General features: G+C 47.7%; 1 protein-coding gene across 7 annotated transcripts in view; it reads left to right on the top strand.

Moving 5' to 3' along the window:
• Positions 1-19,184, top strand: part of LOC111956729 (zinc finger protein 521-like) — a 183,340-nt gene that overhangs the window by 90,812 nt on the left and 73,344 nt on the right. For 4 of the 7 annotated variants that reach the window (XM_023977287.2, XM_023977286.2, XM_023977285.2 and 1 more), the window contains 2 exons: positions 4,045-7,601; positions 7,987-8,080. In XM_023977287.2, the coding sequence (XP_023833055.1) occupies positions 4,401-7,601; positions 7,987-8,080 (3,295 nt within the window). In that variant the 5' untranslated portion in view covers positions 4,045-4,400. The remainder of the gene's footprint in view (positions 1-4,044; positions 7,602-7,986; positions 8,081-19,184) is intronic. The other 3 variants (XM_023977284.1, XM_023977283.1, XM_023977281.1) reach the window with 2 other exon arrangements.

Raw genomic sequence — 19,184 nt, 5'->3', positions numbered from 1 at the left:
AGTGAAGCAGATATCAGAGCAGAATTGGGGCTAGCAACAGTAGATGGGCCAGGGTGTACATGCACATTTCCAGATATCCTCAGCAGTAAAACAATCAGGGCACGGCAGAGGACAGGGAGAGCTCTGCAGTGTTGATTTATGACATTTGAATGTGCATTAGGTGGCAACGTTGTACTACAATTTCATCAGGGTTGAGTGTTTCACTGAAGCCTCGATGAAGGTTAGAAGTTATAGTAGTTATAGTAGTTATACATTTAAGTGAAAGCTGATATGCCAAGATTCTTTTGTAATAAGTAGTGAACAGAGCCAAAAAAGATTTCGTTTTTAAGTGCCACCATTCCCTGTGGACCTCCAACTCAGAACAAACCAAGAAAGATAACATATTAAAATTTAGCTTAAAAAAACGATATTTGTAATGCACCAGTCTTAGCTAGAGAACGAGCACACTCTTACTTAACAGATGTCAAATGAGTTTCCAGCTGTCCCCTGTATCAGCCCCGCAACCAAGTTGTTTTGTTCTGTGTAGCAGACATTTAAAGGAAAGAGAGAGAGAGGTGCAGAGAGAAAGAGAGTCCAGAGTAAGAGAGAGAGCCCAGAGAGAAGGTGAGAGATGAAAGTGCCCAGAGAGAGAGAGAGAGAGAGAGAGAGAGAGAGAGAGAGAGAGAGAGGGAGAGCGCATTTCTTTCTGGTCTGGCAGGAGTGCATTTTGAGAGAGAGAGAGAGAGGGGAAAGAACCCAGAGAGAGACCATAAAGAGAGAGAGATTAAAGACTCCAGAGCCCAGAGAGAGAGAGAGAGGAGCAAGGGAGAGGGACCTAAGATGGAGGTCTTCCTCCCAGGATGTGACAGGCTGTTGGCTGGAGGATGCTCAGGAAGGCCTTGGCAGGCCAACAAAGACAGCCCTTCAGCTGCAGGGTGTACTTTTTCAGGCCCCAGCATCCCCTTTGGCAGCGGCACAGAGAGTGCTGGCGTGCAGAGGCCCCAGAGACGGACGGACGGACGTGAAAGAAAAGGCCTCCTCGGCTCCCTGTTATTTACTCAGGCTGACGAGGACCTGGCCATTTCTTGTCTGGGTGAAGTAGGGAAAAAACAGAGCCTCTCTCTCTCTCTCTCTCTTTCCTCTTAGGTCTCCTGGGGTTGAACGGTACTTTCCATTTGCCGTTGTTCACACACTTGTCTTGGCGGTGTGTGTGGGTGTTGGGGAGGGGGTTGTTGGGGAGGGGGTTGTATGTGTGTGGGTTACCTGAGCTCTTGTCCTCAAGTGCTACCACCATGGTGATATATGAAAAACATATAAAATATGCCGTGACGATGATAGGGGCAGCAAAACATATAAAATATGCCTTGGTGATGATAGGGGCAGCAAAACATATAAAATATGCCTTGGTGATGATAGGGGCACAAAAGACATAGTAAATATCCTGGTGATGATAGGGCAGCAAAACATATTATAAATATGCCTTGGTGATGATAGGGGCAGCAAAACAATAAAATATCTTGGTGATGATAGGGGCAGCAAACATATAAAATATGTTGTATATGGTGAAACACAAGTTATTCAGTAGTACTAGCTACGAGGGCTCAGTAACCACCTGTTTGCCAAAAGCCATATCAGTGCGTCTTTTGAATTGTACACCGACATCCTTTCAAAACAATGTCAAGTGTTAGTGGGAATAGCAACAGTTCAGAGAAAGCAGCGTAGATATCATTCAGAAGACATTAGGTTACACAGGTATGATTAACAAACAGTAAAGTTCCTGGAATACTGTACTCACAGGTCCAATGTCAACACAGCTATAAGGTCTACATACATATATCATCAATTCACTTGTGTTAATCAACAATGTGGCACCAATGGAGCATGTTAAGTCAATTAAGCATCTGACAGTTCAACTCAAATGATGGCCCACGTGTACCTTACTCATGACTCCCACTCCCCACTCTTGGGTTTGTATGTTAACTAATGTACGCTCAATGTAATAAAGACATGATATAAATAATATAAACTCAACAAAGAAGGGAGGAGGCAGCCTTGACAGCATCGCAATGTCTGCCGGCGATGCCATCATTTAAGACAGGCGGAATTAGATTTTGCCTTGTATATATCTTGTTATATATGTGTTTGTTTTGGTCCTGCTCCTAGCTAACATGCTTGACTATAAGGCATTGGTTAGGGTCAATCCTCTCTCTGCTGTCTACTCTAACCCTGGAGAGTGTGTGTGTGTGTGTGTGTGTGTGTGTGTGTGTGTGTGTGTGTGTGTGTGTGTGTGTGTGTGTGTGTGTGTGTGTGTGTGTGTGTGTGTGTGTGTGTGTGTGTGTGTGTGGTGTGTTGGTGTGTGTGTGTGTGTGTGGGTGTGTGTTGTGTGTGCATGCACAGATCCCTCCACTCTGTGGGGGGAGGGCATTCCACTGACTCACCCATCCTCCCTCAAAGCAGAATAAAACAACATGGATGAACTGGATAAAGAAAGTCAGTAGATGCTTTGGTTTTCTGCCTGCTCCTTGAGTGAGAGCTTGTGTAAAGTGGGCTGTGGGGGGCAGTGGGGGGGCAGGGGAATAACCTCCGACCCCATCTGTTTCCTGAAGATAGGCCCTGATGACGGCTGTAAGTGCTCAGTGATGGTATGTTATCCTGACGAAAGGCAGATCTCTCTCACCATCAAAAACAACAGAACGAGAGAGAGAGAGAGGGAGAGAGAGACTTACAGTATGTGTCAGCTGAAAGATAACGTGGTGAAGGGGAAGGTTGGATGCTGGAATGATGGAGGCTTTATGCTTTTCCCCCAGCCGTCCCATAAATAAATAAGTAAAATAAATCTGTGCAGTTTCCTCTTGTTTTTCCCATTCCAATGCAAGTTTTGGCCTTTTGACTTGGGCTTTTTTTCTGAAGGGGTGAGATTACATGGTTTTATTCAAGTAAAGAAGTTCACAGCACTTAGAATTGGGCGGAGGGAAGAAGTGGTCCGTCACCTTTTGAACATCCTGGAAACTGGTGTTTATATCACACTGCTGTGTTATGCACCATTGGAATCTCAACGAATAACCAATTGTGATAACGACAAAAGCGAGGGCACATTGGCAGTTGTTCTGATGTCCCCAGGTCATTCACTGCACCTGCTTGTCCTTGGGTGAGGTATTTATCCTCCCCCACACTCCCCCCATCACTCTCTCTCTGACCTCACCTTAACCCTTCACAGTGCCCCCTGGCACACCTTATCTATCCAGCACCGGCTGCCTTATGTCTCGGTTTAGCCAACACTCACTCTGCTCAGCCAATATTCTATAATCTAATATCTAGAACAGATTAATGGTCAGAACAAACCGCGTTTCTCCTAAAAAGTTGCTCATTTTGCAGTCGAGACGAGAGTGTTGTTTTTGCATATTTATGTACAGTGTGTTTCAATTTCTGTCTTTGTTTCAAATCTCCCTTTTGACTTTTGTTTTCTTGTCTCCGTTGACGTAAGGTCATTTTAAAGCGTATTATTTCATAGAAACTATTCGGTAATTGCTAAAGAATAATAAACATGTCCTAATTTACCTCATGTGGGGCTTACATCTTGAAGCTCCCCATTGCCTTGTGTTGGGGTTTAAATGTCAGAGAGTTTGCATTGTGAGTCACGGTGGGCTAAGCCATTACATGGCCCCATACAAGGTTAATTGTGGTAAAAGCGTTTTCATTTTTCTTTCCTTACCTGTAATTATACTTTAAATAGCAGGTTGAAATGTACGATTTTAGATGAGGCATTGTTTCCTGTGAGAGGCAAGCATAATGCAGTAACAAGAGAAAAAATGTCAAAGTAACAAAGGAATGTAAACTCATACTTAGCTACCTTGCAATTACCATAATGACTAATGCCACAGCAGCCAACCTGTATTATTTAACAGAGCTGAGACAAATGAGTTCCTAATACAATCTGACAAAACACCTCTCTCTCTCCTTCTTGTTCCCCACTTTCTCTTACCTCTCTCTCCCTATCTCTCCCCCTCCACTCTCTCTCTCTCTTCTCTCTCTCTTCTCTCTCTATGTACCTGTATCTATGTACAGACGGTGTTGATCTCGATGATGACCCATCCTGTTCTTGGACTGCATCATCTCCATCCAGTAAAGACCAGACTTCCCCCGGCCACTGCGAAGACTATGATTTTGGCGAGGATGAAGGGGGCCCCGGCCTACCGTACCCGTGCCAGTTCTGCGACAAGTCCTTCAGCCGTTTGAGCTTCCTCAAGCGCCACGAGCAGAGCCACGGTGACAAGCTCCCCTTCAGTTGCACCTTCTGCAGCCGCCTGTTCAAGCACAAGCGCAGCCGCGACCGGCATGTCAAGCTGCACACCGGCGACAAGAAATATCATTGTGGCGAATGCGACTCGGCCTTCTCACGCAGCGACCACCTCAAGATCCATATGAAGACCCACGCCTCCAACAAGCCCCACAAGTGCCCTGTGTGCCGCCGGGGCTTYCTCTCCTCCAGCTCCCTCCAYGGACACATGCAGGTCCACGAGCGGGGCAAAGACRGYAGYRGCRGGGGGYCAGGCAGYGGMYTCTCCARGGAGGARTGGAAGCTGAAGGAGACRAGGAARTGCAGCCGCTGCGAGGAGGGYTTTGAYGTCCCTGAGGAGTTGCARAGGCACATCGCYGAGTGCCACCCWGAGTGCTCTCCRTCRGAGGACGGGGGCCTGKGTGGYGCCYTGCAGTGCATCTAYTGCCACGAGCCMTTCAGCGAYGAGGGYGTCCTGCTGACMCACATTGACCAGGCCCACAGCCRCGACCGCAAAGGTCACWRCTGCGCCGTCTGCTCCGAGCACTTCCTCTCYGTGGAGGACCTSTATGCCCACATGGACRTCCACCARCTCCCTGARTCCAGTAACCACAGCAACAGCCCWTCCCTGCTCACTGTGGGCTACACCTCYGTCTCCAGCACCACCCCRGACTCCAACCTCTCCGTCGACAGCTCCACCATGGTGGAGGCMGCCCCGCCYRTRCCCAAGACCCGGGGGAGGAGGAAGAGGGCTGCCCAGCACACCTCACATGACGTCGGGGGACGCTCCTCCAAGCAGCCCAAGATCTCCTACAGCTGCATCTACTGCAACAAGCAGGTGTTCWMTAGCCTKGCCGTRCTTCAGATACACCTGCGGACCATGCACCTTGACAAACCYGAGCAGGCACACACCTGTCAGTTCTGCCTRGAGKTGCTKCCCTCCCTGTTCAACCTGARCGAGCACCTRAAGCAGGTGCACAAYGCCGAGGACCATGYCRCCCTGSTGGSCAGCCTGCCYGACRCCYTGCTYCAGTGTAAYTTCTGCACYGAGGTKYTRAGYRACCTCAACGCTCTTCAAGAACACATCCGCTGCTCCCAYRGCTTCCCCAGCCCCGTGGCCAAGGAGAGYAAYGCCTTCTTCTGTCCCCAGTGCTTYATGGGGTTCCTGACYGARGCCACSCTGGAGGAGCACGTCCGTCAGACCCACTGTGASGSRGGCAGCCTGCGTTTCGACTCCCCCCTRGMGGTGACYYCYAAGGAGCCCRTYGTGGAGGTGTACTCCTGCTCCTACTGCACCAACTCGCCMATCTTCAACAGYGTTCTGAAGCTGAACAAGCACATCAAAGAAAACCACAAGAACATTCCKCTGGCGCTGAACTACATCAACAATGGRAAGAAGTCTCTGCGGACCCTCAGCCCTTCCTCACCCATATCGATTGATCAAWCTTTCCTTCATGGTTCCTCCTCTCGYRGCAATCGTGGCAYTAGCGAGTTCATCTGCAACCAGTGTGGGGCCAAGTACACCAGCCTGGACCTGTTCCAGACCCACCTGAARACTCACCTGGAYGGGATRCAGCCCCARCTCAMCTGCCCCCAGTGCARCAAGGACTTCCCCAACCAGGAGTCCCTGCTGAAGCATGTGACGGTCCACTTYACCATCACCTCTACCTACTACATCTGYGAGAGCTGCGACAAGCAGTTCACCTCAGTGGACGACCTGCAGAAACACCTGCTGGAMATGCACACGTTCGTGTTCTTCCGCTGCACCCTCTGCCAGGAAGTGTTTGACTCCAAGGTGTCCACYCAGCTCCACCTGGCCGTCAAGCACAGCAAYGAGAARAAGGTGTACCGCTGYACCTCMTGYAACTGGGACTTCAGGCACGAGGCCGACCTGCAGCTGCATGTCAAGCACAGCCACCTGGAGAACCAGGGCCGGGCCCACCGCTGCATCTTCTGCGGGGAGTCCTTCGGCACGGAGGTGGAGCTGCAGTGCCACATCACCACCCACAGCAAGAAGTATAACTGCCGCTTCTGCAGCAAAGCATTCCAAGCCATCGTACTTCTGGAGAAGCACCTGAGGGAGAAGCACTGTGTGTTCGAGGGAAAGGCCCAGAACTGTGGCGCCAATGGATCCACCACCGGAGGAGTGGACCACCACCCAGCGGCCAAGGACGACGCAGAGCTACAGGGTCTGTTGACCAACAGCCATGGTGTAGGGGTGGCAGGATCAGGGGGCGTGTTGGAGTCCCCAAACAACCATGATGGGAGTGAGGAGGAAGTGGACACCGCTGACCCCTTGTTCGGGTGCGACATCTGCGGGGCATCGTACACAATGGACTCCCTCCTCACCAACCACCAACTCCGAGACCACAACATCCGCCCGGGTGAGAGCGCCATGGCGAAGAGGAAGTCCGACCTGATCAAGGGCACCCACAAGTGTAACGTTTGCCAACGCACCTTCTTCTCAGAGGCAGGTCTGAGGGAACACATGCAAACCCACCTGGGTCCCGTCAAGCACTACATGTGTCCCATCTGCGGAGAGCGTTTCCCCTCGCTGCTCACACTGACCGAGCACAAGGTCACCCACAGCAAGAGCCTAGACACAGGCAGCTGCCGAATCTGCAAGATGCCCCTGCAGAGCGAGGAGGACTTCATGGAGCACTGCCAGATGCACCCAGACCTGAGGAACTCCCTGACGGGCTTCCGCTGTGTGGTGTGCATGCAGACCGTCACCTCCACCCTGGAGCTCAAGATTCACGGCACCTTCCACATGCAGAAGACTGGCACAATGTCCACCAACCACCCCATCGGCCGCACCACCAATCTGGCTTCCCACAACCACCATCATCACCAACAACACCACCAGGTCAACCAGAAGCTTTTCAAGTGTGCCTCGTGCCTGAAGGAGTTCCGGTCCAAATCTGACCTGGTGAAGCTAGACATCAACGGGCTGCCGTACGGGCTGTGTGCCGCGTGTGTCAGCGCCGCTGGCTCAAAGAGCTCTAGCCCCAAGGTAATGAACGGAGGTAGGCAGCAGCAGGGAGGGGGAGGAGCCACGACCCCAGCCATGCCTGCAGCAGCATGGACCGCTCATATGGAGACTCTCAGCCCCGGGGAGGGGAAAGGCAAGCTGGCCCATTCATCGTCATCGTCCTCCTCCTCTATCTCCTCAAGCGCCGCCAAGACTCGATGTACCAGCTGCAATGTGAAGTTTGAGTCAGAGGCGGAGCTGCAGAACCACGCCCAGACGGTGCACAGGGAACAGGCAGGGGACAGCAACAGCGGGCAGCTCAGGACCCCACAGATCTCCCCCATGCCCAGGGCAAGCCCCTCACAGACTGAGGAGGTAATGGACTTTAATATAATGTAAATAAACAAAAGGTGCCGGTTTCCCTGAGAGAGATTCAACCTAGTCCTACACTAAAAAGCTATTTTAATGGAGATTTTTTATTGACCATGCTTTTTATTCCTGGACTAGGCTTCATCTGTTTCAGGGAAACCGCCCCTATATGATAAAACGTATCTTATAAAATTACCAAATTAGAAAAGAATCAGAGTTTTTTGGTTGTCCAGTGAGCTTGTTAATTAATCACAGAGTATACACATTCGTTTCAGATTTGTAGCCATAGAACTGCTCAGAACTACTCAGAGTGCTCAGTAAGAATGTGACATTGACATAGTATAAAACCCTGTGTCCTTGTGTTGTCTTTTCCTCCTGGTYTTTTGCTCAGAAGAAGACCTACCAGTGCATCAAGTGTCAGATGGTCTTCTACAGCGAATGGGACATCCAGGTCCACGTGGCCAATCACATGCTAGGTAGGAGAGGTGACTCATTTCATATTTCTCTCCATGTTTATGGTCACTTGTTTTGAGGTACTGTCTAATGTAGTCATACAAAGGAATATCTGTTGATATATTGTTTAATTATTCAACATATTTCCCGAAGATATTCCATTTACATTCCATTTTGTTCATTTTGCAGACGCTCTTATCCAGAGCATATTGTTTCATATTTGGCTTTAAATCTTTCACATTCTCCCCAGATTGCAGTACACCCTTTGTAGTAACAAAAATAATTACTGTAAGCAGAACTATAGAATATAAAATCTTCTATTTTTATACCTTGTGAATTTGTGATGAAAGCCTCTGGGATCCACAAGCATGAACATTATGTGTGAGCCTGCTTTTGATTTTCAGACATTCTTGTCTGTCAACGCTGAAATGCCTGATCCTGTATGAAATGTAGGAAAACAATGTAGTACAATTTGATGCATGTAGACTAAGTTCATCAGACAAGATTCTAGATTCTAATACCCTTCATTCAAATGTCATTCAACACATTCATATTCTGAATGCTTAATTAATACACAAAGAGCATACCCTCTCCTGTTCTATAATTCTCAAATGTCTTTACTTTTGGCTTTCATTTGTATGCAGGTAGAATCATTTGCAGAGAAAACACAATTCACTACCCAGGCTTCTTTCTTTCTTGCCTGCAGTAAGTAGGCGTCTGAATTCCAGTCTCACCTTCCTTTATTCATTCATTTATTCAACTCGTTTGGCGTCTCTTTCATTACACTGCATTATCTGTTGTCTTCAGTGGGAGAGAGACTCATTGATCTGGAACCAACCCGCCTCTCTGTTTGGGACGCGCTTCTAGGCGCAGGTGAATTTAAACACGGTGGGCAATTCTATAAGGACCGGTGGGCAATTCTATCAGGAACACACTGTTTGTGCATAAACAATCACAGGCATCTTTGTGATTCTGATTTTGATCTTATTGTCTTTGTGTTCTTACTGTTGTTGTGTGCGTGTGTGTGTGATGGTGTGTGTCTGTGTGGTGCTTGTGGTGGTGTTGTGTGTGTTTGTTGGATGCAGGTGCCACTGTTGTATTGTTTGTGTGTGTGTGGGTGTGTTGCTGTGGGGGTGTGTGTGTGTGTGCTGTGTTGTGCTGAGAGAGATAGAGAGAGATGAGCGAGAAGGATATAAGAGAGACGAAGAAAGGAGAGAGACGAGAGAGGGAGAGAAGAGAGAGAGACAGGAGATCGGGCGCAGCCGTTCGATCGACGAGTCGCGCGCGAAGACGCGGGCCAACGTGTAATGCAGATCGGTTATCGATTCGGCCGCACGGAGCTCACAGCGTATTTGCCAGGGAGCCAGGCCCGAGAGAATGAGGATAAGAGAAGAGAGGAGAGAGAGCAATGAGTTGTGTTAGCTATGTGTGTGGCTGGTTTGTATTCATCTGATCTGCTCTTCTCTACACACTGGGTTGCCTAATACAATCATCTCATGCTAGCGCTAGTCCTCCTCAAAACACCTCCCGCCTACTGGTTACTTTAAGCTTTTATGCTCCACCAGCAACAGGCATGCTATCGCCCATAATGTTAGGAATCCAAACAGTTTCAGAAAAACAATCGATTACTTTATTTGGAATAATACAAATGTGCAATGGATCCAAAATCAAATATTGATGATCTAATGCATTTTGTTAAAGAACGTCATATACTTCAAAATAGATAAAAGAGAAAATAGATGAAATCAATAAAAGAAGTAGTTGTGTAGATTTTTTTTATGTAATTTTTTGGTAGGCCTATAGTAGTTATTAACAACATTGTTCAGAGTTGACATTGGTTGTTTTATATGCTGAGGATTTCTCTTTCTGCTCTCCCTCATCCACGAATGGGAGGGTTAAACCCGGAGCAGGCTGTAATTACCACAAAACCAATTTAGGCCCCAAAAAATGAAACACCTCCTCATTGGAAAAAGCTCAAATAACTCTCTTTCTCCTGAAAAAGGGACACTTTCTCCTTTAATGGCCATCTGCACAAGAAGGGAAACGGGGCTCGGTCATCTCTGCCAGCTCTCAGCTTATTAGCCTAGGTAATGGAGCAGAGCTGGATTCATAGGGGTGCTGTTTCAACCCATGCCCCGCTCCACTCATACCTCCTTCACAGTGTCTGCTTAACACTGATAACTATATATAGTGATGTGGCGTGACATAACGCTCGATCGCTAATTTATGGAACAATCATTCTGAACCGAAACCAGTGCACTCTGTCTCCCCTTCCTCCCCGCTCCTAACAAGAGGCTAGTAGCTTGTTGGCCTTTTGGTTTTTTTACGTTTGCCAGCACATTTTGATGCATGGATATTATGCTTCGATGACGACAGAAGCCACCTGGTGCTTGCTTTCTACAACATTCAGCTGATCAATTTGAAGTGGAAGGGAGGGGGGAGGAGGAGGGTGCTATATTGGTGTGAATGAGAGACCAGTACACTCCATACCCAGCCCTAGCCTGGTTGGACCAAACCTCAACACTGTGTTCACAATGTGCATCTGTTGTTCAGTCTGAGTTTAACCAGTGCCTAGACCAGCTCTGGCCAAGCACTGAAAGCTAGACCATGTTCTTAAGATGGAGTCTGCACTCTTAGGGCCCAGATGGATCAGTACACATTTGCTGTACAGCTGGTCRCTCTGTTTGGGGACCTGGTGTGATACTCCTATGGAGAAAAAAATGATATTGCCACCATCCAAGGAGCAATTTAATAGCAGGCCAGAAGACAGCTGGCCACTCTTTGGTTTACAGTTTTTTTTGGCATGGCGCACTTACAGAATTGAGGGTGCCCGACAAAACAGATTTATACTGCTTTCAGTTGTTGTGGTTGTCGACTATCAAATCCCTAATTCGTGTCTTTCTTTGTGCAGGATGTTGATTAAGGCATTCTGAATTCTTCATCCTCCACACGGATACAACACATTTGTGTCAATCATCATCTGTTTGGGTTGTATGAGACAAGCACTCTAGATCAGGGATGGGTAACTGGTGGCCGGCGCGTGGCCCCCCTTTTGTAGGCCCGCAGTTAAAAAATGTTTTCTCCGCTGTCAAGAGGCCGATAAAATGTGTTGCTCAGGCCCCCCAAAAGGCTAGAGCCAGCTCTGACTACGTGTGTGTATGGATGTGGGTATGCAGACCTGCGAGACACCGCGGCCCTTCATGATGAGTTAGGAATTTTCTTGGGCCCCACCACCATCAGAATTGCCCATCCCTGCTCTAGATGGGTTGTTTGTTTGCTCAAGTTATTGTTTGTTTTTAACTGTTTGCCTTTGAAGCTGCTTCATATGTCAGTTAAGCCTGTTGGGTTTTAACCAGCAGGCCATCACCTCTCCACAGAGCTTCACTTTAACCTCCTTGTGAACTCTGACATTTGGAAAATCATGGGGGGGACTTTTGACCCATTTATCCTACTGTCTCAAATATCCCTCTGTGGATTTCAGTGACCAATGACACCTTTTAAAAGCATGGGCAGTGAGCATGGTGCTTAAAAAGTGAAGAAGGGTCTCACATTTTCACAATTTTGGTGTCCACTCTGATCCTATATTTTTATACTAGTCCAGTCCAAGCTACTCCAGCCAAGGTGGCAAGGCTCAGAAGGACAATCATAAACAAATAAACCCTAGGCAGCAGGGCAGGACATTCCAGAAAGTGGTTTTGGGGTCACCTCTACCGTTTTTTGGGCTGGTGACAGGACAACGCTGAGCCTGCAGCCAATTCAGGGAGGAGCCTTCTCCCTCTCACAGAGCGGAGCCAGTGGCCTGGTCAGCTTGGGCGGGGGGGGGGGGGGGGGGGGCACAGGAGGGGTAGGGTACGAGGTTCGGGGCGGAGAGGGAAAGGCACATTTTGTGTACAGCTGGCCGCTCTGTGTGAAGCAGGTCACTGTGGGCCGTTACAGAGCTGGACAGAGGAGGGTGAGGAGCATGAGGCCTCTAGCCCTCCTCCAGATTCAACCTCTGTCTCTGTTATCTCTCCCTCCCTGACTCTCTCTGACACCGTTTTTCATACTAACCACCAATCTGGCAACCCTAACTGTGTTCCGCTTTTAGTGATGTAGTAAAGCAGGAGGAATAGCTGTTTTCAGAGGTTAAAAGGCTTGTTGTTTAGTTTTTTATATGAACCACCAATCTGGCAACCCTTACTGTGTTTGGGTTTTAGTGATGATAGAGTAAATAGAGAAGTATAGCTGTAGTTGAGGCTAAAATGCTCGTTTCATTGCCTTCTAAAGGGCTTCAAATTATCCCTTTCCTCCTGGTTCTGGGTCCCTGGAGCAGTTTGGACAATGGTGTGTTGATTAGGCCGTCTCTGTCATTCTCTTCACTAGTGGCGACACACTCACTCACTACTCCATTAAAGAACATTTATTTTCGTGTTGCGTAAAGAAATTTGATGGTTCGAGTGTTTTGTTGTTACTACCACCAGACAGTATAACAATAACCTGTGCTCTGCAATGAATTCATCTCATTCATAAAGCACATACACATGTCATCTGTTAACAAACATAGTGGAACAGGCTTCTCATTTCAATCCTAGGGGGTTGGATCAGACTCTAAAACCCAATAGTCAACACAACATACCACAGCAACAGGAACTCGATTAAATGTTATGAAATAAATAAGAGAACAGACCAGCCTCACTCTGACCAGCCCAGATCAGCCATTGGAAACAAAAGGAAGCCATGCGTACTGTAGACTGAGTGCGATTTCTAGCCTGATTTGTATTAATTGGTGATTAATAATAACTCCTCTCGATTCGTTAGCGCAGTCACCTCCCGCGCAGTCGAGTGTGCTGCTGCTAATATGCAATTACGCTCACCTTCCTTCCCGTTACATTATACCTCTCTGCCTGACTAATGTGGAGTCCATGAGGAGAATAGAGAAACAGAGATGGGCTGCAAAGAAAAATACTATCTGTAGTTTCGACACATTCAATTGCACAGTTTTTACCTGACTGGATTCTAGCTTCTTCCTTAAAAAAAAAGTTAAAGTTCTCCTTTAACTCATAGACTGTCTCTATTAAAAGCTTTTACAGCATTGCGGTGAATGTACTCTTCTTGGAAAGGTATTTCTGTTATGATGGTCTGTTGCTAGGCCAGACAAGCTCAGTCTGATATGGTCCTTATATAGTGATTTTCTTGATATTTCCCCAAACCTCACAGACTAGGCCAACATGTGAGACAATATGTGATCCTCCCACAGTTCATACGGTGTGTTTGCACAAGGTTTTGAGCGAACAATGTCTGGACTCTGTTGTGATTGGTAGGCTGATGTCATGTGACCATGGTGATTTTATTTTGGCAAATCCTTTTGAGGAGATACTGTTGTAGTACTCTACCTAATGACGAATTTGTCTGTTGTAGCTCTAGCCCAGCTACCATGTCAGACTGCTTGGTTTCTCGGCAGACCTGGAATGAGCTTGAGGTAGAAGGCTAATCCTTCCTGTGCTCCAGTCCTGGCTCTTCTATGTTTTATTGATATACAGGAGGGATGTCTCCTTTAGAGTGTTAATGCCAACCCTTGTTCTGAATTGGCCTATAAATACTGTATGATCAGAATTAACCCTTCCATTCCTGTCCCTACCCGGAGGTTCCTAGATGTCACGGAGGCCATCGGAGCATGCGCACCGCGGCCCGCCCCGGTCCGAGGGGGTTGCTAAGCAGTCAGGCGGGGAGGTGGCTTATGGGAGCAGTGCAAACAGACAGCTCTGCCTTAGTAAAGGTCAATGCTGCAACCCACATCTCTCAAATCGCAGAACGACCTCTCATTGTGTGACCCAGACTGAGTGTGCCTGGAGAGAGATGCCTCCCTCTGCCCTGGGGAGAATTACAGGGCTAGCGTTGTGTTGTGGTAGACATGACGTGGCATGGCGGTGTGGTGTGGTAGACTGACGTGGCATGGTGGTGTGGTATGGTAGACTGATGTGGCATGGCGGTGTGGTGTGGTAGACTGACGTGGCATGGCGGTGTGGTGTGGTAAATGAGTGGCAGTGGGGTGTGGGTGGTAGACTGATGTGGCAATGGCGGTGTGGTGTGGTAAACTGACTGTGGCATCTGGTGCTTGGTGTGTGTGGTGACTGACGTGGCATGGGGGTGTGGTGTGGTAAAACTGACGTGGCATGGCGGTGTGGTGTGGTAGATCTGATCGTTGGCGATGGCGGTTGTGAGTGTGGTAGACTATGGTGGCATGCGGGTGTGGTGTGTAACTGATGTGGCTGGCGGTTGTGGTGTGGTAGATCTGACTGTGAGGCATCGGCGGTGTGTGGTGTGGGTAACTGAGTGGCATGGCGGTGTGGTTGGGTGACTGATGTGGCATGCGGTGTGGGTGTAAATGACGTGCATGGCGGTGTGGTGTGGTAGACTGACTGTGGCATGGCGGTGTGGTGTGGTAGACTGATGTGGCATGGCGGATGGTGGTGTGGTAAACTATGGCATGGGCGTGTGGGTGGTTCGACTGATGTGGCTGAAGTTGGTGTGTAGACTAACGTGGCATGGCGGTGTGGTGTGGTATAACTGACGTGCATGGCGGTGTCGGTGGTTAGACTGACGTGGCATGGGGTTGTGGTGTGGTAGACTGATGTGGCATGAAGGTGTGGTGTGGTAGACTGAACGTGGCATGGCGGTGTGGTGTGGTAACTGACGTGGCATGGCGGTGTGGTGTGGTAGACTGACGTAGCATGGCGGTGTGGTGTGGTAGACTTGATGTGGCATGGCGGTGTGGTGTGGTAGACTGACGTGGCATGGTGGTGTGGTGTGGTAGACTGATATGGCATGCGGTGTGGTAGACTGACGTGTCGTGGCGGTGGTGTGGTAGACTGACGTGGCGGTGGCAGACTGACACGGTGTGGTTGTGTGATAGACCTGACGTGGCGTGGTGGGTGTGGTGGTAGACTGACGTGGCATGGCGGGTGGTGTGGTAGACTGGACGTGGCGTGGCAGACTGACACGGTGGTGGTTTGTGTGATAGACTGACGTGGCGTGGTTGTCTGGCTTTAGAAGTTGTCATATTACAGTAGCTTCATCTGATGAACTTTAGTCCTGACATTAGTCTTCCGTGTTGGGTGTCAGCTGGGAGAAATACAGCAGTACATCGGTTGTGAATAAGACAATATTCTACTTAAAAGCAATACAGATTCCAGTGGCATAACTTATCAAGCAGATTCTATGGCTATGAAAACAACAAACAGCAAAGATTACCCAAGGATTGTGAAACACTGTAATGGCGCACAATTGGTGTTTCAAAGTGCTGTGTAACGATTGACTGTTCTCATCAACGCTGGTGTGTGAACGACAGACATGGGAGGAGAGGGAGGGAGAGGAGGTGAGGGGTAGAGCGTGAGCCCCTCAAAAGGCCCAGCGCCAAGCCTTAATAATCATGTGAGCGCACTGGACTTCATTACCCTCCTGTTCGACAGGCGGAGTGCCAACCTGGATCGCTGGCTGGCTGGGCAAGGTCAACGTCGGAGGAAAAACAGTTACTGTGTTACTCCGGAGGGGAGAGAGAACGGGAGTGGAGGAGAGGGGCTGCCATCTGTCAGCTCGGGCCTGCCATACCGCAGAGCAAATGGACACGGGCGGCCAGAGGAGAGGCCACAGACACACTCGAGCTAAACCACCGAGCATAACATGAGGCTTGGACGACAGAGAGCCAGCCAATGCAGAGCAGAGCAGCAGAGATGGACCTTGATGCTGCAGCTAAACACAGGGACAGTGCAGGGACAGTGGTGTGTACATAGATAGAGCTAGCTAGCGTGGTAAAGTTGGCATTGGGTTCTGTGTGCTTGTTTCTTAGTGTGAGTGCACTATTGGGSTCTGGCTGTTATGAGTCCAGATGGCAAGTATTGAACACAAACATGATCTGTTAGAGTATGTTGTTAGATTAAAGTCATTCTTGACATTTTAGTTATATTTTGATAAAGACCTCCGTTTTCGTATTTCATTTTTATATTTTCAGAAGAGCTCTTCACGCTGTCCTTAGTTTCAAGTTTCATTAGTCATATGTAAGGGATACGCATGGTATACATCGTCCAACAAAATGCTTACTTGCAGGTTCCTTCTGGACAACAACAATAAGAAATAGTAAAAAATAAGAATACGAACATAAAGTAAATGGCAGTAGAATAGAATCAACATTTTAGCATAAGTACAATACAGGAAGGCTCAATTTATAATCCAATATGTATACGTGTATTGGGGAAGGAGGGGCTGGGGGGCAGTGTATGAACTGAGCAGTGTAATAAGAGTCCGGTAGCAGCAGTGTGTGTGGGCTAGCAATGAATGTATACAGGGCAAAAAAGTATTTAGTCAGCCACCAATTGTGCAAGTTCTCCCACTTAAAAAGATGAGAAGGCCTGTAATTTTCATCACAGGTACACTTCAACTATGACAGACAAAATGAGAAAAAAAATCCAGAAAATCACATTGTAGGATTTTTTAGAATTTATTTGCAAATTATGGTGGAAAATAAGTATTTTGGTCACCTACAAACAAGCCAGATTTCTGGCTCTCACAGACCTGTAACTTCTTCTTTAAGAGGCTCCTCTGTCCTCCACTCGTTACCTGTATTAATTGCACCTGTTTGAACTTGTTATCAGTATAAAAGACACCTGTCCACAACCTCAAACAGTCACACTCCAAACTCCACTATGGCCAAGACCAAAGAGCTGTCAAAGGACAACACCAGAAACAAAATTGTAGACCTGCACCAGGCTGGGAGACTGAATCTGCAATAGGTAAGCAGCTTGGTTTGAAGAAATCAACTGTGGGAGTAATTATTAGGAAATGGAAGACATACAAGACCACTGATAATCTCCCTCATCTGCGGCTCCACGCAAGATCTCACCCCGTGGGGTCAAAATGATCACAAGAACGGTGAGCAAAAATCCCAGAACCACACGGGGGGACCTAGTGAATGACCTGCAGAGAGCTGGGACCAAAGTAACAAAGCCTACCATCAGTAACAGACTACGCCGCCAGGGACTCAAATCCTGCAGTGCCAGACGTGTCCCCCTGCTTAAGCCAGTACATGTCCAGGCCCGTCTGAAGTTTGCTAGAGAGCATTTGATGATCCAGAAGAAGATTGGGAGAATGTCATATGGTCAGATTAAACTAAAATATAACTTTTTGGTAAAAACTCAACTCGTCGTTTGGAGGACGAAGAATGCTGAGTTGCATCCAAAGAACACCATACCTACTGTGAAGCATGGGGTGGAAACATCATGCTTTGGGGCTGTTTTTCTGCAAAGGGACCAGGACGACTGATCCGTGTAAGAAAGAATGAATGGGCCATGTATCGTGAGATTTTGAGTGAAAACCTCCTTCCATCAGCAAGGGCATTGAAGATGAAACGTGGCTGGGTCTTTCAGCATGACAATGATCCCAAACACACCGCCCGGGCAACGAAGGAGTGGCTTCGTAAGAAGCATTTCAAGGTCCTGGAGTGGCCTAGCCAGTCTCCAGATCTCAACCCCATAGAAAATCTTTGGAGGGAGTTGAAGTCCGTGTTGCCCAGCAACAGCCCCAAAACATCACTGCTCTAGAGGAGATCTGCATGGGGGAATGGCCAAAATACCAGCAACAGTGTGTGAAAACCTTGTGAAGACTTACAGAAAACGTTTGACCTCCATCATTGCCAACAAAGGGTATATAACAAAGTATTGAGATAAACTTTTGTTATTGACCAAATACTTATTTTCCACCATAATTGCAAATAAATTCATAAAAAATCCTACAATGTGATTTTCTGGAAGAAAAATGCTCATTTTGTCTGTCATAATTGAACTGTACCTATGATGAAAATTCAGGCCTCTCTCATCTTTAAGTGGGAAACTTGCACAATTGGTGGCTGACTAAATACTTTTTTGCCCCACTGTATTTGTGTGTGTATGTCTGTGTGGGTGTGTGCATGAGTGAGTGAATTTGCTAAGGTGCGGAGAATCAGAGCAGGTGGTCAGTCCAGTTCAAGTGTTAATCAGTCTGATGGCCTGTAGATATAAACTGTCTCTGAGCCTGTTAGTATCAGACCTCATGCTCCAATACCGTCTGCCCAACAGTAAGGGAGAGAACAGCTCGTGGCTGGGGTGTGTGGGGTCCTTGATGATGCTGCGTGCTCAGGCACCGTTTTGAGTAGATGTCCTGGATGGGTGGTAGCACGATCCAAGTGATGTACTGGGCCATCTTCACATCCACTGGAGGGCTGATGCGGTCGTTCACGGTCGTGCACAATTTCCGTTCCAGACCGTAATGCAACTAGTCAGGAAACTCTCGATGGTGCAGCGTGAGTATCTGGAGAGGATCTGGGGTGGCAGCTACATTTCTTCAGCTGCTTTAGGAAGTAGAGAGTGCGTTGCGCCCTCTTGACAAGAGTGGTGGTGTTGTTGTCCATGAAAAGTCCTCGGTGATGTGGACAACGAGAACTTAAAACTAGTGACTCTCTCTACTGCAGTCCTGTTCATGTGGATCAGGGCACGCTCCCTCCTCTACTTCCTGAAGTCAATAATCAACTCATTTGTCTTGCTGACGTTGAGGGAGAGTTTTGTCATGACACCACAATGCCAGTTCACTTTTTTATTTTTTTAAATTTTTATTTCACCTTTATTTAACCAGGTAGGCTAGTTGAGAACAAGTTCTCATTTGCAACTGCACCTGCCAAGATAAAGCATAGCAGTGTGAACAGACAACACAGAGTTACACATGAGGTAAACAATAAACAAAGTCAAAACATGGTAGAAAGAAAGAGAATCTATATACAATGTGTGCAAAAGGCATGAGGTAGGCAATAAATCAAATAATTACAATTTAGCAGATTAACACTGAGTGATAAATCATCAGATGATCATGTGCAAGAAGAGATACTGGTGTGCAAAAGAGCAGAAAAGTAAATAAATAAAAGCAGTTTAACTGACCTCCTCCATAGCTGACTTGTCGTTGTTGGTTATCAGGCCTACAACCGTGGTGTCATGAGCAAACTTGATGATGGAGTTGGTGTCGTGTAAAGCCATACAGTTGTGGGTGAACAGAGAGTACAGCAGAAGACTGAGGACACACCCCTCTGGGGCCCTTACACTGCTCTAGTAGTCATATTTCCCTTTGCCATGCTGTATT

The sequence above is a fragment of the Salvelinus sp. IW2-2015 genome, linkage group LG32, assembly GCF_002910315.2.
Source record: "Salvelinus sp. IW2-2015 linkage group LG32, ASM291031v2, whole genome shotgun sequence".
NCBI classification, from domain to species: Eukaryota; Metazoa; Chordata; class Actinopteri; order Salmoniformes; family Salmonidae; genus Salvelinus; species Salvelinus sp. IW2-2015.
This window is presented reverse-complemented; position numbering and strand designations above follow the sequence as displayed.